At 53.2% G+C, this 26,103-nt stretch overlaps 1 protein-coding gene across 6 annotated transcripts in view; it reads right to left on the bottom strand.

Annotated features, from left to right (window-relative positions):
* Window positions 1-26,103, bottom strand: part of RGS3 (regulator of G protein signaling 3) — a 140,074-nt gene that overhangs the window by 53,334 nt on the left and 60,637 nt on the right. For 5 of the 6 annotated variants that reach the window (XM_060608921.3, XM_060608924.3, XM_060608922.3 and 2 more), the window contains 5 exons: window positions 24,148-24,344; window positions 21,294-21,377; window positions 15,600-15,711; window positions 8,846-8,889; window positions 2,342-2,464 (listed from right to left, as the gene is read on the bottom strand). In XM_060608921.3, coding sequence (XP_060464904.2) covers window positions 2,342-2,464; window positions 8,846-8,889; window positions 15,600-15,711; window positions 21,294-21,377; window positions 24,148-24,344 — 560 coding nt within the window. Of the gene's footprint in view, window positions 1-2,341; window positions 2,465-8,845; window positions 8,890-14,218; window positions 14,327-15,599; window positions 15,712-21,293; window positions 21,378-24,147; window positions 24,345-26,103 lie in introns of those variants that run through there. The other variant, XM_060608925.3, reaches the window with a different exon arrangement.

The following is a 26,103-nucleotide window of genomic DNA, read 5'->3' as shown; positions in this document are numbered from 1 at the left end:
TCATATTTACCGGAACTTCTCTCAGGGAGCTTTTTGTAAGAGACGAGAAGAAATAAGTTGCTAAGGCTCTTTAAGTGTATATGCCGGGGGTGGGGGGTGAGGGAGCTTGCGCTTGAGACCCCAAGGGGCTCACCTAACAAAAGATGTTTACATAACTCCCTTCTAAGGAGTGAGCCAGTGGGGTGTGCAAGGGCTGGGGCAGGGCCCCATTTTCAGCAAGGAGGCAACTCTGAGGTTGTCTCGGTGGTCAAGCCCTCCTTTATGCTTCTCCACCCAACACACAGCTTCTCCATTAAACACACACTTCAAGAGTTTTGATTTGAAGAAGTGTCTAACTGTTGCCAGCCCAGGGTTCCTGTATGTCCTGGCATGGCCCTGAAGCCAGGCCCCAAACCCTGAGGCCCTTCCAGCGTCAGCTAGCCAAATCCGCAGCCTACAGGGACCAGAGCCCGTCTCAGAAACTCAGACTAGGGTGCCTCGGTGGCTCAGTCGGTTAAGCGTCTGACTTCAGCTCAGGTCGTGCTCTCACGGTTCGCGGGTTCAGGCCTCTCATCGGGCCCTGCGCTGACGGTGATTGCGATTCTCTCTCTCCCTCTCTCTCTCTGCCTCTTCCCCCGCTTGGGTACTCTCTCTCTCTCTCTCAAAATAAATAAATAAACTTCAAAAAAAAAAAAAAAAGGAAGGAAAGAAAGAAAAGAAACTCAGACTATCTTCAGTCGCTCAAACTTTCCTCCCAACCGAAGACAGAGAGACCTCCCAAGGCCCTGAGAAGATTATTGCCAACATACTCCAGAGCCTGCAAACTCTGAAGTTAAAGCGGAAAGCACTCTTTCCCCCGGACCATAAAGAGCTAAGCGCCAAATATAAGAAAGCTGGGGGCGTGAGTTCAGCCATGGACATCCCAGGGACCACCCCGGTGAAGAGAGTGGCCTGGTTTCTGACCATGACCAAGCCGGCAGCCTACAGCCTCAGAGACAGGTCTCTGTTTAGTAGAAGAACCTGACAGCGGGACGGTAGCAGGAAGCAGCTGGGACAGAGGTGGGGGCAGTGCGCAACCCATCAACTATGATTGATTGAGCACCTACTGCATACCGGGCACTGTGCCACGGACTGCATATGCACCATCTCATTTCATCCTCCCAGCAACCCTTCGGAGGAGGAACTGTTGTCCCCAGACGGGGACGCCAAAGCACTGGGTAGTAGAGCGACTTGCCCAAGGTCACAGCACCAGCCAGCAGTAGAGTGTGACTCGAAGCCCCCGCTCTTCCCACTATCCTCCCTCATCAGAGTTACTCCTGCCCCTGGCTAGCGTAAAACAAGATAACTTTCAAGTCTGGGATTACAGAATTCTCAGACTCTTACTCCCTTCCTTAGGGAAGAGCTGGGGAGCGGCCGTGCACCACTGCCGTTCCAGACGAGGCTGCCCAGGAACCTTCTGCCCTCAGCAGGCCTGTCCCCGCAGCCCCCGCCGTATGCTTGCTGGAAGCAGCGGGGAGAAGAAAGGAGATCAGCGAGTTTCCCAGCTGGCGCTCACTGTCATTCACCCTCTCCCCCTGAGCCAACAGACCAACAACTCAGATCCTTTCACAGCCAGCTAAACCAAATCCCCAAATTTCCAACACTTCCACCTAAGAGAAGCCACCCGTGGGCCTCAAATGGGAAATACAACCGTGCCTTGTGGCTGGCATCCGGCTGACAAAGGGGACAGCTATGGTCCGGGTCCCGTCCCATCCCCTCTAATAGGGGCACGGGACCAGCTGACGGGTGCCTATCCCAGGTCAGCCTCAGCTGGGAGGCTCTGACCTTCCGTGATGCTCCAGCTGGCCGGCCCCCAGTCCCCAGCAAACTCCACTCGGTTCCACTTGGCTGTGGCCTGCATCGAATTAGAACAGTTTCTGTCGCAGACATCTCCTCCCAGCAATGCCTCCCCTTGGCCAGTGTTAAGCACCAGCTTGCTGCCCCTGGGCACGACCTATCCAATAGCAAAGGGGGGCCACATGCCAGGCAGCAGTCGCAGGCCAATCCAAATTAGACCTTGCCACAGGCAAACAATCGGACAGAGCTGAGAGGTGATGGCCATGCTCCATTAGGCTCTGTCACTCTACCTGAGCAGTGTGAAACCCACTCAACAGACCCAGTGAAATCGAAATCCACTCAACAGACCCAGTGAAACGCCAAAGGGGAGAGACCTTCAAGCACGGGCCTCCTTGCCAACAGCTTGTTGCTCAGATCCAAGTCCTAAGCTGGAGCTGGTCCCAAGCTCAATTCGGAGGCTTGAGGGTCCAGGCTGGCGGAGGGGAAGCCGGGCAGCCAGGGCTGTGGCCACTGGCAAGGCCCTTACCTTGCTCTCCGGGGGCGAGGCCGCCAGCTGTTGCTGCTTAGCGATGTTCTCCGACAGGCACCAGCACACTCGCTTCTTCTGCTCCTGTGAGTGCGCTTCCAAAGTGAATAAGCACTCTGCCTTCTGACGTCAGGGAAAATAGAGAAAAGGATGGTCAGGGCTGCTCCCTGGTTCAGGGGGCTCCCAGGCCCAAGCCCATCCCCGGGCCCCAGAGGGCGAGGCTGAAGCAGGGAGGGGAATGCCCGCTAAAAGCCACAAATGCACACCAATCCCCAGTGACATCGAGGCAGCCAGAGGAGCAAGGAAGCCGGTTTGGGGGCCAGCTGGCGAGCGAGCGGTGTGCCCGCGGGTTGGGGGAAGGGTGGGAGGCGCTGGTTCCCAACACAGTGGAGGCCTGTGGAGAGCCACAGGGCAGCAATGGTGAGGTCACCCCCGGGGACAGGCAGCACAAGGCAGCAGCTGGGGGAGCACGTGGGGAACCCAGAGGGCCAAGGTCTCCAGCCCTCTGATGCTCTGTGGAGCCAGGACCCCTCCTCCAGCTCGCAGAACCTCCCCTCCTCCCACCTCAGCACACTCTCTGATCACAAGGCCGAGATCAGATGGGCAGTTGGACAGACACACCAACAGAATGCAAACAGAAACTCGGGTCCCTTTAGAAAGTCTTTGCAGGCACGGTCATGTGGCCTCCTACAGCCCCACCAGCGCCTGACACATGAGCTGGGTGTGATCGATGACGACTCAGCTCTGCAGCACGCCAACAGACTTGGGCACCGGCACTGCTGTCGTTTACATCTCGCTTTGCTATCTGACCTTGTTAAGTGCAGGCTCGTCTCCCCAACTAGACCAGAAAGTCCTTCCGGGAGGGCCTTTTCCACCTTGGCCCGGCGCAGAACTTGGCAAGTAACGGCCTCGGTGAGCTCTGGCTCCTGGAGGCACTTCCGGGATGAGGTCAAACCCGGGCCAGCCTTGGCACCAGCGCCAGGGCGCTGCTAAGACCCAGGGAGTCGGCCCCTGGGGAGTCAGCACGTGGGGCGGTCCAGCAAGCCCAGGGCCATCATCCACTCTAGGACATGCTGGTCCGAGGACGGCAGGCTCTTTCTGACTCCACTGGAATTTGATTATAACCCCACAGCGCTGCGATTATATGAGCTCAGACAGGGAGCTAAGAGCAGGAGCTGGATGGCTTGGAACAGAGGAAAACAACAGTGTTTCTAGGCGGTCCTCCCCCGTTTTGCAGTTGGACAGACCTGGTTGAATCCCAGCTTTGCCACTTCCTGGCTGTCTGCCCCAGGAAAGTCTATAGAATGGGAGTGGTAACATCCCTCCCTCTCAGAGATAGTGAGCGGGTAAGTAATGAGAGCGGTCGGAGACCTCAACAAACAGCAGCTACTATTGTTATTACCCGTACTTCATTTATCTAATAAATATTTGTTGAGCACCTGCTAATTTTCAGGGACTATACTAGGTCCTGGGGGTGAAGAAACAAATAAGAGAGAACGAGCTTTGGCCCTCAGGTTGTGGCAGAGATAATAAGCCAATAAACAATTAAATAACATTATCAGTTGTGAAAAGGCCAAAAGGGAGAGATCCTATTTGAGCCTGGTGGTCAGAGAAGGCCTCTCCGAAGGGCCAGCAAGGCAAGTGCTCGGGAGAAATCGTTCCAGAGAGAAGGAACAGCACATGCAAGGGCTCTGAGCTGGGGTGGCTACCAGCATCATCTAATAGCGCTGGGGGTTCTTCTCTGTTCTGCTACCCCACCCAACCCTCAGGGATGTCACCCTTCAGGGCGGGGCCGGCTCCTGTGCTAAGTGTTCCTGGGGGAGCCAGCCCTGCCTCTCCTGCCCCAAAGTGCTCAGAAGCTGATCTTCCTAAAGGCATCAGAGGAGAAAGGGAACAAAGTGCCGCCCCTCGGCTTCGGGGAACCGGGAGGATGCGGTGAGGCAATCCTACCACTTAACAACAGATTCCTTCCACTTCTCAGAACCCCCAACCCACTGCAGGGGAAGGACACGCCCAGCAAAGAAAGACCCCAAGATTCCCCGCACGGAAGCCAGCTGGGGGCGGGAGCCGACCTGTCTCGTGAGGCTCCCCTGTTGGGTGAGCGGCGAGGCAGGGACCATGGTCCTTTCCAGCTTGGAAACGCTGCATCTCCACAAAGCTGGCCCTGCCTCTACCTAGCTGTTTGGGCTTCAGCAAATCCCTTCATCTCCCCGAGCCAAACTTCCTCCTCGGTTTCTGTTCTGAACCTGGAATTCTGCCTAAATAACAATTCGTTTTACCTCATCATCAATTTTAAAGAGCACTTTCCCCATCCATGCTCTCATTTTGATCTTGACAATTCCATGAAGAGGTAGAGAGGGCTTGGACGGTTACTCCCAATTCAAGGAAGGGAAAAACAAAGGCTCGGGGTGGCTAAGGCCTTCGGGAGGTCTTACGGCCAGTGAGCAGCAGAACAAAGACCCAAAGCCTTGGAGAACCACCTGTTGAGAGCTCCATCCCCAGCTAGGAGGCTGGCAGAAATGCTCCCCCTTGCAGACTGAGCCCAGAGGCAGCCAGCCTGCAAAGCTTTCAGAAGAGCTCTATCGGCCAACGAGTCTCACAGCAGCTGCAGAGCTCACTGGTAGCTTTTTGTATAACCCTGCTCTGCCCTAAGCTCCAGGATGGCGGTCCCTTCCCACAAAAGTGCAGGAAAGCCTCCCCTCACAGTGACAGAGCTACCAGCATCCTAAGCTTGAGACATCCCCGTCACACGCCATGCTTCGCACAGTGCGAAGCACTTCACCAGTGGGGGCTTGGTCCTTCTTCCAACAACTTGCAAGGTAGAAGCTGTGACTCTCTCCATTTTCCTGACATCCACAAGAACCACTTCCTCTCCCCTCCCCTGTGGATAATCTCCTTTTAGAAAGTCCTGTTTCTCTACCTGGGATGGTGACCATATGACCTGTCCCAACAGTAGAGCTCAGGGAAGCTGGGTGTCTGGCTCTGAGAGCCTGAAGCTGAAAGCCCCATAATGCTAGAGAATCCAGAAGCCTTCTGAGGCACGGAAGACCTAAAGCCAGGCCTAGCCTGGGGCCAGGGGTTGGCTGTCTTAGATGGGCAAACATTTTGGGAAGGCCTTTCCTCCCAAGGTTCCTTTCAAGGTCTGGATGAGAGAGAGAGCACAGAACCAGCTCCCTCCAGGGAAGCTAAATTCCCAGCTGTGGAAATCCGTCCATATCAGGGACCTCATTGCCTGCCTGGCGGCCTGCATATGAACAGTCTCTCTTAATCCCCCATGTGATCTACCTCATTGCTTTCGATGCTCTTGCACACTGTGCCCTCTAATACCAGGACCCATGGTCAAGGCTGTAAACAGCCCTGAAGGCATCCTCACATGACTCACTCAGAGGCAGGACCTCCTGATGGCACAGCACTGGGCCCGGACAACTGCATTCAAACATGAGGATCCTCAAATCCAACCAGAAACCCAGGTCCTCCTGGACTCTTTAAAACCCTCATCTTGGGGCACCTGGGTGGCTCTGTCAGTTAAGCCTCCGACTTTGGCTCAGATCATGATCTCACAGCTCACGAGTTCGAGCCCCACGTTGGGCTCTGTGCTGACAGCTCAGAGCCTGCAGTCTGCTTTGGATTCTGTGTCCCTCTCTCCCTGCCCCTCCCTTGCTCTCTCTCTCTCTCTCAAAAATAAATAAACATTACGGGGCTCAAACTTGTGAGCTGCGAAATCATGACCTGAGCTGAAGTCAGACGCTCAACCGGCTGAACCACCCAGGCACCCCAACATTAAAAAAAATCATCAAAAAAAATCAACATCTTGCCTTACCTCCTTGTTCCTGAATTAATATAATCTTTGTATGAACTAAAACCTCTTCTGCTACTATTTGTTCATTTGCTTTGACAAAAGTCCTCCCATTTAATTCTAATAACCTTATGACACAGGTAGGAAGGAAAGGCACAGCTGTTACCATTTTCCAGATGGGAACACTAAGGCTCGGAGAGGTTAAGTCAGATGCTGCAGGAGACCTCCGGAAAGGAGATTCAAATTCTGTCTTCTGCCTCCTCCAGAGCCTGCAACCTTACCACATTTGTATAACTCTAAATGCACATTACAAGCAACATGAGATATCCCTCTTAGCTTACTTTTTAAAAGGTCAATAAATCATTGGTGATGTCTCCAATGGAGAATAAATGAATATGAAAAGCTCTCCCCCTGTTATGAAGATGACAATAATAATAACTACCATTTATGGAGTACTCACTGTGTGCCAGGCTCTGTGCTAAGTGCCTTGGACAGGGTATCTTATTGAATCTCATTTAATCATTACAACAACCCTGCCAGGTAGGCCCCATCAGCCTTTCTTCAGAGAGGACTATGTGACTTGCCCGGATCATTCAGTTAGGAAATGGCAGAGCCAAGATTCAAGTCTAGGTCTTCCTAACCCCAAAGCATAGGCTCTTCGATTAATAGAGGCAGGATCAGATTTGAAGAGACTGGTCCTTGACCAACATGCCCTTTGACCCAATGCCCCCGGTGTTCTGAAGCCAGTAGGGAGGCCACATCTGTCCCATGGATTTGCAGGGATTGAAGGATACCTGTCCGGGAGAATAGCGACTCCAGGACCAAGGACTACGTAGGACAATCCCACCGGGGACCTACTGCTGGGAAAACCCAGCATGCTGCCACCCAGGCAAGTGGGATTTTCTAATGAAGTGGGAAAATCTCTCCAAATCCTGACTCCCTTGCCCTGGTTTCTTTTTGGGTGCCCCATGCATGTTAGACAATGAAGATAAATCGCTTGTCAGAAGTTCCAATTAAGATGTGAGTTTGGGGTTCCCCATGGGGACCCAAGACCACCATGTGGAGCCTGTTTGGGGCTACAGAGCAAGCAGGCATCTTGTCTTCCTGTTATAGACATGCCTCACAAGCAGCAGCCCTGTTATGAGAAAAGAGAGGCTTCTGGATGCCTGTGAGCTCCAATCTCCCAGCCCCTCTGGGTCAGAACTCCTGGCGCTTTACTGAAATAAAAGGCCCCTGGATCAATATCCTTTCATCAGCTTTGGAGAGCTAGGAGGTCACAACTCCCTGGAAGCCAATAAGCAGAAGTGCTTTTCTCTACGAAAACAAACCAGACTGGCAGGAAGCTCTCTTGGCATTAAAGAACCCAGAGCTTGATTTCAGCCCCTACCAGAGAGAACTGGAATCCAGAGGGGTGAGGCTGAGGGGCCAGGGCTCTGGCATTTCCCAGCCTGGTCCACAGCTCCTAGGCTGTTTTCTGCCTTTGCCAGATACTTCCCGTGCCTGGTGGAGATGTGCCAACCCAGGGGAGGACATCTAATGCCTTTCTGGCCCTCAGGTTGCCACTGTAGGCAACCGAGGTCCCCAGCTCAGCTCCAACAATGTCCACTGCCCTTTGGAACTCTCTGCTCTCCCCTGAAGCTAACTGATCAACTCTGTCATCTCCCCCAGTCATCTGTTCACCCAAGGGGACACTCTTGAAGGCCTGCACCTCTTTTCATAGCCAGGAAACAAAGGAATGATTTTTCAATCACAAGCCACATACACATTCCTTCCCAAAAGGGTGTACTCCTCTTGGCCAGCGTAGACCATGCCCTACCCCAGCATCTTGTCCCATAAGACTGGCCCGTTCCCCAGACCGTGAGGTGGGACCGACTCAAGCAGAAGCAGAGGACAGAAATGGGTCTAATGAATCCTTGCTTGGAACAGATACTGCCCCTGCTCATATTAGCAGACACCCAAGGTCGGGAACAGAAAATTTGCAGAAAATTTAAGTCATCGTATGGCTCAGTGGCTCTCAACTTTTTCACAGCCATGGACTTCTGTGATTAAACCCCTGGTCTGAAGATATTTTTGTCTTCCAAAGCAGTAAGTCGTTTGCCTGATTTTGTTCAGCAAAGGGATAGCACTGCTCGTATGAGCTTCTGAGCAGACTGAAATAACCAAGAATACCAACCACATTATTCCAGCCCCAAACACGGACACTTAATATTTTCTTTAGACTGCATTATCTGGCCCAGGTAAAGATGCAATTACCTTCAGGCCTTTTAAAACACTGACAAGATTCTGTAGGAGGGGTCATGGGTGGTACTTCCGGGAAAGAGAGGAAGAAAGAGGTAGGCACAAGAATTGGGGAAATCTCCAGAAGGAGGGCTACCAACTAGGTAAATAAGGTGATGCACAGCTGTCAGGCCACACCTTCTCTGGGAACCCCGCAGGTACTGGTGACCAGAGGTTCCTGAGCAGGGGATCACAATGTCCTTCTGTCCCCTCTAGGCACTTCTGTGCCCACTGCTCTTCCACGCAGAGGTGAGAGGCACTGAGGTAGGGACTGCTGTCCCCATTCTACAGGGGGAGAAACCTGACCAGGACCACTGTACAAGATGATGTGGAGCCTGGCACCAGAACCCTGGACTAGACCCAGACCAATGTCGTCTCACTAGCACCAGGCCCACGGAGCTCTCTCCTCTGATCCAGGGGCAAGGACTCACCTCTGCTAGATACAGCACACAGAATTTCAGGTCTTCTGAAGAACCTTGGGGGAAACAAAAAGTAAGACTTGCATTAGAGTTGGCTGCAGGGTCTAAGCAGCTTGCTCCAGTAATGCCAGCTGCCTTGCCCAGAAGCCTGTATGCAGTACTTCCTGGAAAAAGAGGAGGAAAGAGGCAAGCACAGGGGACAGGGGAATCTCTGGAGGAAAGCCCACTTAATGGCCAAGCAGACTGAGGCACAGCAGTGAGGCCTCTGTCCACAAGTGGGCCTCACTCAAGGAATGCTGAGGTCCCACCCTCATGAGAGGCAGCCAGGAGCACCCTCTGGGCATCAAACAGCCACATGCGGGGACCCGTCGTCCTCCTTAGGAGGCCTCCGTCTTTCCCCGCTCCCTGTGATGAGAGACACGGAGGCAGCACACATTTGGGTTTTCCTTCAAATGCTCCCAACTGCCTTCACCATTTTGAAATTCAACAAGGAGCCACACATTTGCTGGATGGACCTAGGAATGTGTGGGCTGTGCAGTGAGCTCCCCAATCATGGGCTGGCTGTCACCCATAGATGGTTTCCCAGCCCAGGCCCAGCCCCCTGGTGTTTTCCTGGAGTCCTAATCTCAAATCCCAGATTCAACCATCCTCCACCTCTCCACCTGGGAGGCGGCTGGGAAGGACCATCAGGCTCTCTGCTCCTGCAGCAGAAGAGTGGAGGAAGAGCACCTACAGATGTATTTAGTCAGGGTGCTTCTGAAATGCAAAGATCAAGAGAGGCCCCTAGCCTGTTGGGGACGGCTTCTTGGAGGAGGATCCTCTTGAACTCGAATGCAAGATGGGAAGAAAGGACACTCTGGGAGGTGGGAACAGCATGAACAAAGGCATGTAGGTACAGAAGCACACGGTGTGGTTCGAGGTATAGCAAGTGTGAAGAAGGCCTGCCCCTCCCTGACCGTTGTGGGCTGCTCCCCGGACCCTGGCATTACTCCCCATCAGGGCATTCTTCTGGGCACAGGCCCGGCATGGTTGATTTCCTGAATGTCAAGCAATTGGCCTCACTGGGCAGGTTGTCATTTTGAGAGAAGGAACAGTACAACACGTGTAACAACACACACGTACGGTGCCATGCACCACCCACGGTGCCAAACGCTGTCCGTGTATAAGCCCAACCCTTGTAAACACCCCTCCGGGGCAGGGGTGATTGTCACCCATGATTCATGTGAGGAAACTGAGGCTCAACACATATTTGAATCAAAGAAATTGCCCAGTGAACCAAAACGTGCTGCAAAGTTAAGGTGACAAGGTAACAGAGACAGTCAGTCAAGCCAATTCCTAAGAAAAGGCCCTTGTGTGGGTGAAGGCCGGTCCCCTCCGGAAGCACGTACATGGGTGGTTCCCTGGGCAAAACTATCCCTAGGGCCAGGGGTGCCAGCAAGAGCCAGATAAAAATAGTTCATAAGTGAGGCGCCTGGCTCGCTCAATCAGTAGAGCGTGCAACTCTTAGTCTCAAGAGTCATGAGTTCAAGCCCCACGTTGGGCGTGGAGCCTACTTAAAAAAAAAAAAAAAAAAAGTCCGTAAGTAAGTAGGGGGTTCACTCTGGACTTAGAAGAAATCCTTCTACTTCTCCACATTTAAAGGAGGGTTTAGAGGGGTACCGGGCAGCTCAGTGGGTTAAGCCTCTACTGAAACTCTTGGTTTCAGCTCAGGTCACGATCTCACAGTTTGTAGGTTCATGTGTTTGAGCCCTACATCAAAGCCCCAAGCTCTGCTTGGGATTCATTCTCTTTCTCTCAAAATAAATAAGCATTTAATAAAAAATAAATAAAAGAGGGTTGGGAGAGAGAGGGCCCCACCTAAAGGGCCCCATCATGTTTCAGAACCCAGGAGGGGCACCTGGGTGGTTCAGTTGGGCTAAGTGTCAGACTCTTGGTTTTGGCTCAGGTCAAGATCTCATGGTTTCATGAGTTGGAGCCCCGCATCAGGCTCTGGGCTGACAGTGTGGAGCCTGCTTGCGATTCTTTCTCTCTCTCTGCCCCTCCTCCACTCATGCTGTCTCTGTCTCTCTCAAAATAAATAAACTTAAAAGAAACCTCCCATTTGAAAGCTTCTGCCAACTCCTTGCCTTGTTGAGGATGGAGACAAGGGAAGGTGGTTTCTTTTGTTTAAGAAAACATACTTGGATGTCTCCTTGACTTTCCGGAAGCAGATCTGAGTGCCAAGGGGGAAACAAAAAGCTCTATGTAAGAAAATAACAGAAATTTGGGTTTTGGATGCTGGCAGTGAGAGGAAAGAAGGCTCTAGAAGGGAGGGGAAAGCCAAGGAAATGGGAGACTCAGGGAGACAGTAGGCCGAGGTTGGGGGAAACTCAGCCTACTACATACCCCTAATGGCTAGGGGGTGGTTGATGATTGCTTGACAACTTTTCCTGTGCTGTGACACGCCCTACCACCACCCTCCTACATTACCCCAAACCTTCACTGAAATCCACTGCACATCACGGCCTTGTGCTAGCAGCGCTCTGAGAGAAGGACGGAATGGGGTCAGTGCTCAGCATGTTTCACAGCCTCATAAAGGGACAACAAGACTCGGGAGCCCAGGGTGCCAGGAAGGAGCCTCCGCTGCAGAAAAGCAGGCCGCGAGCTGGAGGACCCAGGAGAGCAAACTCGGCCATCAGAAACCCTTCTGCAACATCAGACTGGGCTCTGGGCTCTCCAGAGTGTGGAAACGGGGTGAGTGTAAAGGACAAGGGACACAGAGGCACACAGGTGGGTTTTCCACCCAACGTTCCAACTGCCTTTACCATTTGGAAATTCCACAAGAAGTCATCGGCTCCTGGGTGAACCCTGCTTCCCCCACCCCGCCCCCGAGGATCGTGGGCCATGCAGAAAGGGTCCCAGAAGCGCACAGATGGCTTCCCCACCCAGGTCTGACCCCTCTGTCATGTTTCCAGAGCCCTCTCAAGCCTGGTCTGAGATCCCAGACTCAGCCATTCTCCAAGCCCTCTCCACCCTGTGTGACAAGCCTGGAGGCATGTTGTTTCCATTTTCCAGTTGCAGAAACTGAGACCCAGGGAGAGAAAACAACATGTCCAGGCATGCAGCAAGTAAGGGGCAGAGCTGAGATTTGAACCCAGGACTGCTGCCTCCGAAGCCTATGTTCTGACCACCGCATCACACTTCTGCTCCCCACACTGGTGCCACCCCAGAGATGGGGGTGCATCTCTTCCCCTGTCGTCGCCCTGGCAGCCAGCACTGAGGTGAGCTCTGAGGATGTGCTCGGCAATTGTCAACTGACTAAATTTAACCCCAAGGCAGTCCAGCAGCTGGGACCTACGCAGCTGAGTTCCCAAGACTGGGCTCCTGGCCCCCCGGGGTAGATGGAGAGCCCAAGAATCAGCTGGACATTTCCAGGCCATCCTGAAAGACCAGAGCAGGCCAGGAAGACACCCAGTGGGTGGGATGCTGGCTGCCTGGAAGGCAGAAACACAAAGACCAGCAAAGCCAGTGGGCGGCAGAGACAGGAAGAGGCCACAATGGGCCCCGGATGACCGGAGATGTCCCAATTGTTAGCGCCAGCTCTCCGCCTGTTCCCATTACACTGCCGTTCGGACCTGCTGAAGCTTGGGGGATGCTGGGCAGGAGGAGGGCAGGTTTAAGTGGCCACCACCAGCTGGGAGCCCTGGAGGAGAAGTGTGTCCCCAGCCCCCAAGCTGGGCAGCACTTCTAGTCTCCTTCTAGTCATTCATGCATTTGTTCACCTAATAACCATTCACTGGGCACCCACAATGTCTGTGCCTTGTGCTAGACCCTGGGAGGATGCTTGGCCAGCAGAGCTAAGCTCCATTCAGGCAAGTCACACACGGGAGTCATTGGTCCCTGGGTGGGATAGATTCTCCCCCGCCCCCAGGAAAAGCCCTCGCCAGCCCCAGCCTGCAGGAAAGGCCAGTGTGCTCCTTGTTACCATCTTTGCCCCCAAGTGAACTTGCCACACATGTTGACTTGAAAGGGACACACCTGCGAGGCACAAGCAACATGAATCAGAAACCATTCTGCCACCAGAATCTCCAGCTGAGGTCCTAAATGGATCTCTTAAGGGCCTCACTCAGGCACTTGCTACAGCAGCAGGTCTCTTTGGGCGCCAGGGAGATGGGCAGGGAGTCAGGCGCCAGGACCCCGGGTCCCACAGCTCCAACTCCGACTGCAGGAGAAGGGGACACTGAACTTCTGCAAACCCCAGGACCCACAGCCTGTCTCCGGGGCATGGGGGCAGGGGAGGGGGCAGGGGAGGAGGCAGGGGAGTCCACCAATGCCTGGAGAGAAATGTAAACGATGGAATGTGCACCCGGGTGCTCAGTGTCACTGAGCCATGTCCCCAGAGAGCCGCATTTGCTGTTAGCTGGCTGGCACCTGCTGCAGAAGGGTGAGACAACGTGTCTGCACCAAACCATCTGCCCCACAAGCCCAGGACAGGCACACACGTGCACATGCCCCACACCCAGGCCAACCCGATAGGCTCTGATGACCGCAGTCATCTCTCCTGAGGAGTCCTGGCCTTGGCCACCTTCAGCCCACCGTTTTCAGGGAGAGGATGTGGTCTCCAGCTCCAGGAAGCCATGCCTGCACAAGGCTGCTGTTCACATGAGCTCAGCATCTGGAAGGTTTCTCTGCGGCACCTCAGGCCCCACCCCACCCACTCTGACCAGCTGCCACCCTGTGGAAGATGGGGCTCACCCTGGTCTGAGGGCTCCAGGAGGGGAAGATCCCACCAATTCCCAGCCGAGGCGACCCACCCAAGGGTGGAGGTAGGACATATGGGCACCGTCCAGCATCTCACGGCAACCTCAGGGTCCGTGTGGGGATGTCAGGGCTGGGGAAGAACATAAAGGGCTGGCCCAACCCTTCTTTCACAGAGACGCCGGAGCCCAGAAGAGGCAAAGGGCCAACTGAAGCACGTTAGCAGCAAAGCCGAGCCCAGACTCCAAACACCCAGCTACTACCCTCGGCTCTTCCACTGCCCCCTTCTCTCTCCCACCCACCCCTGACCCAAAGCACAGCCAGTTTGAGCCCCTCTTCTTTCCCCTCCCTCCTTCAGGAAGCTGAGCAGACAGACGCAGGGGCCCAGACCCGAGCGAGGAGCAGGATGAGCACAACTGAGTGAAGGCTCAGTTCTTACAACCAGTCAGCCCATATTACCGAGCAGCCCACCCCTGACTGGGCCCTGATGGTCTGAGCCCACAGAGAAAGGGACTGCCCAGCGAGTGCCTGTGTGAGTCTGAGCGCAGCGGGGTGGCAGGGAGAACGGTGTTCAGGGGGGGGAAGCTGGGTATGAGGGAAATGGGGAGGGGCAGGGAAGCCAAGGGCGGAGTCCACTGTAGCTCTCACCTGCCCCCTCCCGTGGGCACCGGGGAGCCAGGGTCCCAGCAGAACTTGCTCAGAGGGTCGCTCCTCACCTCCTTGGTCAGGCCCAGCCGCCCCAAGGGAAGGGCTGCCCCGGGAGAGGCGACTTGCTTATTGTCCCCCCTCAGGGACTGCCCTGGGCAGTGGGCAGCAGAAAGCTCGAGACAGAGAAGGAGAAGTTGTGAGCAACTTCCTGAGCGGGGCAGCCCGAGTGGAGGTTCTCACACCCCCTGGGTTTCTAAGGAGGAAGAACAGTGGGGGCGCCGAACACACAGGAACACAGGACAGGTCTGCAAACGGGCAGGAAGTTTTCCTGGAGCAAAACCCGTCAAAACAGAATTCTTTCGCTGGGTAATATTTTCCTCCCTGCCCCTGTTGCCCATACTCAAACAGGTCTGTTGTTGTTTTCATAATCTGCGAGAGGAAATCGAGCCCCTTTCGGCAGAGACTTCAGGCGCCAAACCAAATCGCTCAACAGATACTCCCAGCTGGCTTCCCCTTCCCCTCTTCCTCCGAGTGGAAAGTTTGCGGGAGACGTTCGCGTCATGCTCCCACGCGCTCTCTGCTCCTGGGGCTCTGGCCTGGGCGACGCAGCTGGGTGGAGACGGAGTGGGGCACGCCCATCGGGGTTCTGTGTGGGGAGTGGGGGCGGCAGCTAGCACGGCCTGGGCACCTGGCGTGGGCCGGGCATTCTGCATATGACCTAATGTAATCTTTTTTTTTAAGTTTTATTTATTTTTGAGAGAGAGAGAAAGAGAGAGCGCATGTGCATGAGCAGGGGAGGGGCAGCGAGAGGGAGACACGGAATCTGAAGCAGGCTCCAGGCTCTGAGCTGTCAGCACAGAGCCCGACGTGGGGCTCAAACCCACAAACCATGAGATCGTGACCTGAGCCGAAGTCGGATGCTTAATCCACTGAGCCACCCAGACGCCCCTGACCTAACTTAATCTTCACAGCAACCTAATGGTGGCCCCACTTGCATGTGAGGCAACAGGCTCAAAGAAGTTGAGTAAAACTTGCCCAAGGTCACAGGTGGTGAGGGGCAGGGCCCAGGTTTAAACACAGGTCTGTCTGAGTCCAAAGCTCTTCCCACTCCACTCCACGGCCTCCCTGAAACGTGCCCGGGACAGAAACCTCCCAGCAAAGCTCCGGGGGTATGGTACAGCCTAGAATGGAAGGCAGGTGTCAGAGAGCCTGGCGGCCCGGGGGCAGGGCCTGACTCGACTACACATGCTCAGATGCCCCATGGCTGGCTGGCAGCCCCACTGTCGGAGGCACGGATCCGAGCTGGGCATCCGTGCCACCCAGAGTAGTGGGGCTCGGGGCAAGTGGGAGGGAGTCCGGGGCATCTCGGGTCCACACCTACCTTCCTGCAGCTTCACACTCTGGAGGTAGAGGGGGTTCCTCAGGACGTTGCAGCGGCCCGGCTCATCTTCCTTGGTGAAGAGCAGCAGATCCGAGTAGGCAAATAGCGTCACCTGCATCGTGAAGGAGCAAACACAAGCGGCTGTTCTGCTGTCCCAGAGGCCAGGAGCCACAGCCTCCCCAGGATGTCTGGGCAAGGGGTCCTTGTCATCTCGGGCAGAAGTAGACTAGATCAGACTCTCAGTGTGGCGTCGGCCAAAGGCAGACACCTGATCCGCAATCAGACTTCCCCTTCTCTCTACGGTGTTCTACACCCCCACTCCTTATAGTGGGGAAAACAGCGTAACACAAGACCCTCACCTTTGGTGGCAGATGGCCCCTGCAGGTGTCTCCACAGCCCAACACCCCCCCACCCCCCAGGCCATCTTTCTGCCTAGCCGCCCCTGGAATCTCCAGCCCAGTGCCACTGGCTCACTGCTGGCTTGGAGCCACCCGTGAGCTGAGGGATGTTTGCACATTTGCTCGGATTCTCCTCTAAACGTCTGGCTGAAAGAGCACACTGCACTTGGAATCAGAAGTCCTGAGGCTCCTTCCCGACTCAGGAGCCGTGGAAACTTGGTTAGGGTCCCTGAACCCTCAGCTTCGGTTTTGTCATCCATATAGACACGGGACAGCCCCTGCCCAGGTCCCTCACAGGCTTCTTTCACGAGCCCTGTGTAGACTGTGAATCGAAGCATCATGCAATGTGAGTCCTTGCTGTCACATTCCTCGCGGATAATTTTAACTGCATTAATGCATAATCGGTTCAAGAAAAAGCCAGTTACTTACGCGCCAGTACAGACATGTATGGAACTTTTATCTCTTTTTTATGCACTAGCTGCTCCAAAAATAAAGGAGGAAGCTATTTTTAGACATTATAGGTAAACCAACAGGCATGCTCAGCATAGTTTCATGCTAAAAAAAACCCACTTGATCCCCAAATGCCACTGAAGATTACACTGCTCTCTGTTTCGTAAATCCTGCAGTGGCCTTTAGTTAAAAGCAATAAAGATCCAATTTTACATTCTCCGAAGAGGCCAAAATATTATTAGTTATGTGAACTTCCCTTGGAGGTGTCAAAACCTGACACGTCACTTCTCGTGGGGTAAGCAGAGTCGGCCAGAGGGCTTCGCATGCATCCCCGAAGGCCACAGCCAGCGTGTACTGGACGGTTGCTGGAGTTTAAACAGTCAACATGTTGACATTTAGCTATCAGACTGTTAACAGACCTAACAGCTCCACTTCTGATGCCCTCTCCTACAGAAATACTTACGAGGATATATTAATGTGAAACCAGAAGGATGTTCTCAGCAGCATCTTTGTAATAAGAAAGTAAAGAACACAGATGCCCATCAAGAGAGGGTGGATGAAATAAATTATTCCCCCCTTCCCATGGTAGAATTGTATGCAACTGTGAAAAGAATAAAGGAAAGCTGTCCGGGCAGAAATTGCATGGGCAGAGTGCCCACCCTGCACTATGTAAGTCAAATAGTGCAACGTGCAAGAATGCCTCCAGTTTAGTCCAATCTTGGACTGTCAATTTGTACTTTTGTCTATAATACTCACCACCACACTCTTCACTCTGGGGAGTAGAATTCCATACATTTCTGTTTAATTTGCACTGTATTGCAAGAGAGTCTATTACTTTCGAGATTTAAAAATATATAGGGGCGCCTGGGTGGCTCAGTCGGTTGGGCATCCGACTTTGGCTCAGGTCATGATCTCACAGTCTGTGAGTTCGAGCCCTGTGTCGGGCTCTGTGCTGACAGCTCAGAGCCCGGAGCTGTTTCAGATTCTGTGTCTCCCTCTCTCTATGCCCCTCCCCCACTCGTGCTCTGTCTCCCTCTGTCTCAAAAATAAATAAACATTAAAAATATATAAATATTTTTCAAAGGACCTCTTGGCTCCTTGAGCACAGTGCAAACAGACATTTGAAGGCATCTGGGTCACAGAGACAATAGGGGTGTCCTTGAACAGGAGGCTCCCAGTGGCTCCAGCTTCTCCAATGGGGACCAAATACAAGAGCTCAGGAACCCTGGGCTGGGAGGGATCCTGGAAGTGACTCTTTCCAGCCCCCTTCCAGACCATAGTCCTGACCCACCACAGCCCAAAAGAAGCTCCCATCTGTTCAGTTCTTTCTTTCTGCTCAGTGCGTTTTCACTTGTAAATAACATGACTGCCTTTATTTATAGATGAGGACCCTGCAGCTCAGAGAGGTTAAGTGACCTGTCCAAGGCCACACAGCTAGGGCCATTGCCGAGGTCTAGCTGACCCCAAAGCTTTCACTATACGGAGAGGTAGCAATATGCCTACAGCTGTCCTGCCCCTGAATGTGAAAGAATCCAAACAGAGACCAAAACAGAAAAGCAAAGGAGACCAAAACTGAAGTCAAGGGAGGGGAAGAAGATGATCTAAGAGCTGAGAAGGATCTGAGGGGCTGATTCTCTGAGCAAACCTAGAGGCTTTCCCACTACAAAGAAACCTGGCAGTCACCTCCAGACCCATGGGGAAGCTGGTCGGGGAAGGGTCGGAGGAGGTGGGCTGTCAGAAACCTAATAAGTCAAAAAATGTCCCAGGCTCTGAGAGAGCTGGGTGGACGGCAATGGGAGAAGAACCACAGGGAAGGTGAGAAAGCTCCAGGCCACTACTCTGGCCCTGATTCCCAGAGCTGAGAATGTGGTCTAGACAGGAAGTGATTAAGGCATGAATGAAGAATTTCCCCAAAGGTCGGGTCAGGGAAAGGACAGAGCTGGCACACAGCAGGAGGCAGGGCAGAGGGGCAAGCGTGCCAGGGGAGGGCAGGTGGGCCTCTCTCCCAGGTCACCAGCACCGTGCTGGCCTTCCTCCAACAGAACCCACGGTGGAGTGATGCCCATCTCCACGGCCCAATTACCCCACTGCCTTCCACAAAAGGCCAGGGGGGCTGCCAGGCGTCTTCCCCACACAGGTTCCAAGGGCACATCTGTTTTCCCAAAGGGTCAAGGGTTGAGAGATTGCTTGGTTAGGAAATCCTTGCGACTTGGAGGGTCACTTCTCCCAAGCAGCCCTAATCAAGTTTTCTCTGGAGATCTTGCCTAAAGGCAGGGTTTGCCGAAAAGACCTCAGTGCCTTAGTTAATGGTAAACTCAGTGAGTCAGTGCATAAAGTGAGGGTGTGTCAATCCTGTGCCCCTGTGACCTCTAGCACGGGGCCTGACTACACAGTAGATGCTCAACAGCTCTTGTTTGAATGTGTAAGCGAGGCTACTCCAGAAGGCTGATTTGATCTCAGGGCCCATTAATCAAGTGTGTGACTTCTGGGAGGAGGTATGATGGGGGGCAGCTCAGTGCGATACTGCATCAGCTCACAGACGTTAGCACACAGGAGGACGCTTGGAGAAGAGATGGGAAGAACAAGGAGGAACATGCCAGGAATAAACGTGAGGGCAAGGGAGAACTCTCTACAATCTAGCACTTTCCAGGAACATAACCCATGCCTGGAGAGGCTGCCTCTACAGATCCAAAACTGGCTGGAAAGCCATCAGCTGGAAAGTTACAGGGAAGCCATCAGAACGGACAACTCCTGAGGGCCCAATCAACGCTGCAATTCTACAAACTTATCCAAGCCCCTCTTGAATTGGTTTAGACTTTTGACCTCAAGATACCAAGATCCATGTATTTGCTTCCTAGCATATTTCATGAAAAAGACATATATTTATTTTACTTGTCTTTGTATCGCTTCTTTCAATCTTCAAAAGGGATCTCTGAGCTCTAAGGTACCGAAGATTCAGTAGACAAAGATTTTCTGGACAAACTGTGACTATAATCAGACTGTGGCTCCAACCATGTGCTTGCCAGTCTGTTTTTAAACAAACGTGCTGGAGGCAGCATGGGATCATGAAAGTGCTGCTGAGCCAGAGAGCAGAGACCCTTGAGTTCCAGTTAATCTCCCTAGAGCCTCAGCTTCCTCATCTGTAGAATGGGGACAACTGCGCCTCTCAAGAGGATACTGCAAGAGCTAATTTAAGATCTACTATGTAGGGGGCGCCTGGGTGGCGCAGTCGGTTGAGCGGCCGACTTCAGCCAGGTCACGATCTCGCGGTCCGTGAGTTCGAGCCCCGCGTCAGGCTCTGGGCTGATGGCTCGGAGCCTGGAGCCTGTTTCCGATTCTGTGTCTCCCTCTCTCTCTGCCCCTCCCCCGTTCATGCTCTGTCTCTCTCTGTCCCAAAAATAAATAAAAAATGTTGAAAAAAAAAAAAAAAAAAAAGATCTACTATGTAAAATGCGTGCACAGTGAGAATACACAGTAAGTGCTCGGTGTTTGAGCACCTAATGGCAAGAGGACAAACAAGAGAGCAAATCCAGACATACGTGTGTATTTCAGGATGACTGTCATTTCTGCCTTCCTCTGGGTCTTGTGGATTTACAGCCACACCTCACTTTCGGACCGTTGGCCACCTGACTTAGCTCCACCACACTTACTCACCAAGCACAGTTCCAAGTGACTTCTTGTTCCTAAAACTCAAATCCCCCCTCACCAAGACGAAGTTTTACTCTCTCACACACAATTCAGAAGATATGCAAAGGTTCCTAAGAAAGGTCCCCATGAGGAAGCTCAAAGCCCGTGTGGGAGAAATAAGCATGCAGTCTCCCCAGGGAGTTCCCGTGAAAAAGAAAACGCTCATTTGGAACATATGAGTTCTGGTCCTCTTGTTGAACACATACACACACACACACACACACACACACACACACACACACACACAGGCAGCCTCCTGCTTAGCCACAATTACACATAATGTCCCAGAATGCCAGAATGCTGAGGTTGAACGGGCCCTTAGAGACCAGCCAACCACAGCTGCCTCTAATACACACACCCTCACTGTTCAGATGAGGGCACGGAGGGAGGATGGAGAAGTCACGAGCCAGCCAGCAGCAGAACAGGAGCTGGCTATATGCTTCCTGCCTCCTCCAAGTTTCCTGATCATTCTACCACCCCAAGCTGTCACTCAGCTCAGCCAAGCCCCACTGCCGGCCTGATGAACAGCAAGCCCCAGGTAGTCCAGTCAGATTCCAGGGCTCCAACTTCTGTGCCACACAGACTTCACAGGACTGAGCCGGCTCTGGGGATTGTGTCGGGGAGGGAGATTCCCCCAGTTAGAGACAAGCAGAGGCCGGCTCCCAGGAAGAATGGCATGATCTCCACACCCAGGCCTCGGCTGGCAGAGCTGGAGCCCAGAGGATTTGGGATTTGGGTCAGTACGGACCCAGAAAACCTGAGTAAGTGATGTTCCTTCAAAAATCCTCTTTGGCTAACAGCTCTAATCTTCTTACCTACAAAGTCATTCATCACAGCTGGGGTGAACTGCCATCTCTCCTGCTCCTTGGGGGAAGTTGGCATAAACAATGGGATGTCTTGAGGGGCTGGAAAACTTTCTAACCATCAAAGATGAACCAGACAGCTTTGAGAGGTAGTGAGTTCCCCATCGCTGGAGATGTACAAGCAAAAGCTGGGCAGCCATTCGGTAAGGAGGGGGATGGAAGGGGAGGAGGGTGGAAGACTTCAGGATTTTTCTATCCTGAGACTGTACAATTCTAAGACCACCAGGAAGAGAAAAGTTAGGGGCCTGGAGGATGCCGGTGAAACCCCACCAGGGAAACACGTGTGTGAGGCTTACCTCGACAGCCTTGTTCCTCCCCTCGTACAGCAGCAGCTCCTCAGACAACAGGAGTGTCCGGGCAGGGTTACAGAGATCTAAAGGCTGAAAACAATGTGGGCAGTTCAGAGAAGTCCAACGGAGATGGGGTGTGGGGAGAGGCAGCTTGCCAGAGCCAGCCACAGAGAACCCTCTCAACTGACAACGAGAAACCTCCAGCCTCCCCCCACCCTGGGAGCCCAGACGCCCCCTCACACACAGGTGGAAACAGAAAGACAGATGCTCTTGTCCTGAGCGGAACTGGTGCTGCCACCCTCCCCACCAAGCCTCACTGTAAGAGCCACACTGTGGCAGGAAGTCCGACCACATGTTTAAGCCCTCGCAATCCTTCCCCCAGCTCCCTGACTACACTGGGCTCCAGGGCCCTGCCAGGCCCCACTCTCCTCCATCTGTCCTGTTCAGGCCTCATGGGAAAGTCCCTGCTGCCAGGCCCAGGCTCTCAGGACACCTTCCTGAGAGCCTCATGCCAGATTTGGTCACTTAAGTCCCTTCAGAGCCAGGCCAGTCCCTGCTTGAGTTAACGGACTCCTTTGCAGCCGTCAGTCCCCAGGGACCAATTCCCACCCAGAATTCCTACCCACCCCAGCATCCTGCCTCATACCCACTGAGGAGCCCTTTGCCCAGCCCAGAGAAAGCTCCCTAAGATCTGGATTACCCAGCAGGACTTATTCTCTGTGAATGTATATTTATAACGTGGCTTCCGGGTTACCTGAACCAAGCAAGGTGATGGAAGAAAGATAATGGGACAAATGTCATCTATACACAACAACCTGGATGGATCTCACAAGGAACGTGAGGCAGAAGAAGCAAGGCCCCAGAAGAGGCCAAACAAAACATGTGACCTGGGAAAGTACACGTAGATGGTAAAAGGAAGGGAAAGCCAGGAAATGACTAGTGTGGAGTCAGGCACTACGATGAGGAAGAGACATGTGCAGCCTCTGCAGTGGCAGCAACGGCCTGTAGCTGTCCCTTCGTGGACACCTGCTTTGCAATTATTCGTTACTATACTGGTTCACGCGTTGGCTTGTATACTTTACAATTTAAAAGTTGTTATAATGTTTTGAAAACGAATTTTAAATTTTTTAACAAAGATCTTAAAATGAAAGTGAAAAAGAATCCCTGTGGATGCCAAGACCTTGGTGGTTCCATCCTGAGAAAGAGAAAAAACGAAAAGAAAAGGCAGGAGTCATCTGGGGAGAGGTAGGTCACCTGCCAGTGATGTGGTGCATCCTGACAAAGTGTGAGTTCTAACGTCCACTGGACAGTGACAGTTCCGGAATGGGATGCCAGGGAGACCAGAGAAGGAAGGCATGGTCAGAAATGAGGCCCTTGGGGTGGGAGGGTTGGGGCGCCTGGGTGGTTCAGTCAGTTGGGCATCCGATTCTTGATTTCAGCTCAGGTCATGATCCCACGGTCATGGGATCGAGCCCGCATTGGGGTCCGTGCTGAGCCTGGAGCCTGCTTGAGATTGTATCTCCCTCTACCACTCCCCTGCTCTCACTCTCTCTCTCTCTCTCTCCCTCTCCAAAAAAACAAAAACAAAAATGAAAAAGAAGCCCTTGGGTCTATGTCATCTCTATGTTGCTGATGAAGAGGACCAACTAACACAATCTTTCTAGAAAGCAATTTGTCAATATATATAAAGAGTCTTTAAAATGTTTATGACCCATGACCCTGTCATTTCACCTCTAAAGATCTCTTCCACGGAAAATAATCCGAGGGGCAGGTCACAGGCAAGGACTTTCATCACAGAGTTGTTTACAATAGCAAAGGAAGTAAACGGAAGAATATCCAAGTAGAGAACCAGTTAAAGACAGATGGTATGGCCAGAGAATAGAATAGTGTGCAATCACCTCAAAAGAAAGGCTCAGAGAGAATTTAGTGATGGGGGAAATGTCTGTGCTACAATTTTCATTTTAAAAAGGCAGAAGGAGGGGCGCCTGGGTGGCGCAGTCGGTTAAGCGTCCGACTTCAGCCAGGTCACGATCTCGCGGTCCGTGAGTTCGAGCCCCGCGTCAGGCTCTGGGCTGATGGCTCGGAGCCTGGAGCCTGTTTCCGATTCTGTGTCTCCCTCTCTCTCTGCCCCTCCCCCATTCATGCTCTGGCTCTCTCTGTCCCCAAAATAAATAAAAAACGTTGAAAAAATAAAATAAAATAAAATAAAAATAAATAAATAAAAAGGCAGAAGGATAGAAAAATGTGCAATGAGATCGGTTTAGCTTTCTTTCTGAAACGTGTATATGCACACACAAAAGACACCTAAATGTTCACACTGCTGGTGTCTGGGTGGTGGAAGACACGAAGGTTTGGAAATGGGGAGGAAGAGAAGGAATAAGCAGAGGAAGAAGCAGGAGAGGGGAGATGTAAATGAATCTTGGGCCACCAGCGAATCCTGGAATCCTGGCCAGGCACGTTTGTGAAGACCGAGGAGGCCAGACAAGATGCCAGACCTCAAGGCTCTCCCTTGGCCAGTTCCAAACAATGAACCACTGGATGAGCCAGAAAGCAGAAGCCTCAGCAAACAGGTCCCGTGGCAATGCAACAAATAGCTGGAGTGTGCCTGCCCTGGCCCCAGAGAAAGGGAAAGTCAGGAAAGGGAGCAGGGAGAAAATCCTCCTGGTGCTCAACTTCCCTGCCCCCACCCTCCTGGAGACCTCTGCCCCCTCAGTATAACCCCTAGAATCCTGAGCACCTGCACTCTTCTTTCCCCAAAGGGGACCCTCCTGGAACGAGGCACCATCCCCGAACCCTGGGGCGAAGGACCCTCCTCTTTCTCATCTCCTGAGGGAGCCCATGGGGCCAGCTACTAGCTCACCTGAACAAAGACCGGGAACACCAGGACCTTGGGGGCCAGGGTGACATAGGTGCCATAGCTTGAGTGTGGGGTGTGCGGCCTCATGACCGGGCAGTTCTGGTAGTTCCCATGGCCCTTCATGGTCTGCACTGTCTTCATCAGCCGGGACTTCTTCCCCAGGCCTGTGTAGGACTTCCCTTTACTGGGACCACCTGATTCTGTGGAACAGAAATGGGGGACCATGAGCCATTTCCACGCAAAGCCATCCCTGCATCACCTGCAAAGACATCCTTTCCGCAGAAACGGGGAACACAGACTCAGCCAGTCCATCACCATTTACTGAGCATATGCTACATGCAGGGCCCTATGCAAGGTACTGGGAACAGAGCGGGGCCTCAGAAGGGCCTCAGGCCTCAAGGAGTTCCCTCACACTCTAATGGGAGTTACACATAAACAAGCGACTCCAGGACTCAGAGATGAGCTGGCAACCACCAGCTAGGCTAGGGGCACCGTCCAGTGTCCAGAATCCGAATCAGACTTACCAGTTTGGCCTCATACTTTTCAAAATTGGGAAACCTCTCCTATTTGAAAAATCAGACGAGCTGACCTCACCAGGCCCACGGTCCCACGTAGAAGCATCCGTCAGTTGGACTGCCCTGTGTGTCAGATGCGTGCTCTCCCTGCCACCACCATTCCCACAGCTCCCTAGACATGCCCAGCACAGCTCACCTGTTACATCGCCCCCCAGGTCCCTCGGACAAAGGGACTGGAGGTCCAGTGGTAACCTGGGCTTCTCCAGGCTGTATGGGAGCCTTCTCTCTATTAGCCACGGGGGCGGGGACAGCCTGGCTCATGTAAGTCAGTCTATAATGAGTGGTGCACCTGCTGCCCCAGGTCTCGGGAAAGAGCGCCAGCTCTGAAGCCACATGGCTGTGCCCAGACCCCTTTCCTCTCTGCTTACTAGCTTGGTGACCTTTAGCCACTCACTTCCCCCACCCTTAGAGACTTGCTTTCCTCTGCTGCAATAATATTACCAAGTTCAATGGGTTGCTGTGAGCATTCAATGAGATGCTCCAAGTAAAGCCCCACAATGCTGCCTGGAACCCGGTAAGTGCACCAGAAAAGTTAGCTGCTAACTTATTGTGGCTCTTGCTGTTGTGGTTCCTCCACTTGGAAAAGCAAGTCAATCAGGTGCCCCACAGGCTAAAAATCCTAGGCTTCACTGCAGCCAGAAGATACTATGGCTGGCCACCAACTCACCATTATTCTAATCAGGAAAAGGAGAGAGAGAAGGAAGCACCTTCAGGGAAGAGAGCAGAAGGCTGCCCAGCAGGGGACACTGCTGGACATACACCCCCAACAGAGCAAGCAGTAGCAAGCAGGTCTTTCTCATGCCCTGTCCACCGGGCGGAGGCGCAAAGCACAGAGTAGCTAAAAAGTCAGGGATTCTTAGGTGTGAGCAGGTAGGAAGCCAACTTCAGATCCGCCTGCTCTGCATACACCTGGGCCCCCTCCGAGGGGCTCCTGCTGCCTGGTGGGCAACTGACCTGGATGCCTGGCCCATGTCCCAGGACCCAGGTCCCTTTCCACCACTCCCCTGTCCCGGCAGCCAGGGGGCGAACAGGTGGTCTGACCCCAGCTACCTCTGGGGGAAGTTCCCCACCAACGCGAGGTCCATGGCCTCAAAGGAAAAAACTCAGTTTGGAAGATTTCACACTTATTTCCTCCGCCCACCGCATGCCCCTTCTCCCCGAGCAGGGTGAGAAAAACAAGTCAGCTCCCCCATCACAAGTGACCACCCATCACAGCCATAACTTGGGGGCAGGACTCAAACCATAATAACTTAAACCACTTCCTGCCTCTTTGAGGAGTGGCTTAGAGAAGAGTAGAAAGGGTGGGGGAAGGGGACAGATGCATGGAACTAGTTAGCTAGCTCCTACTCTGATCTGGCCATGGACCTCAGCCCCAGGGGGGTCT

This window comes from Panthera onca, chromosome D4 (assembly GCF_046562875.1).
Source record: "Panthera onca isolate mPanOnc1 chromosome D4, mPanOnc1 haplotype 2, whole genome shotgun sequence".
Taxonomy (NCBI): Eukaryota; Metazoa; Chordata; class Mammalia; order Carnivora; family Felidae; genus Panthera; species Panthera onca.
The sequence above is the reverse complement of the archived record's forward strand: the minus strand, read 5'-3'. Positions and strand labels throughout refer to the sequence as shown.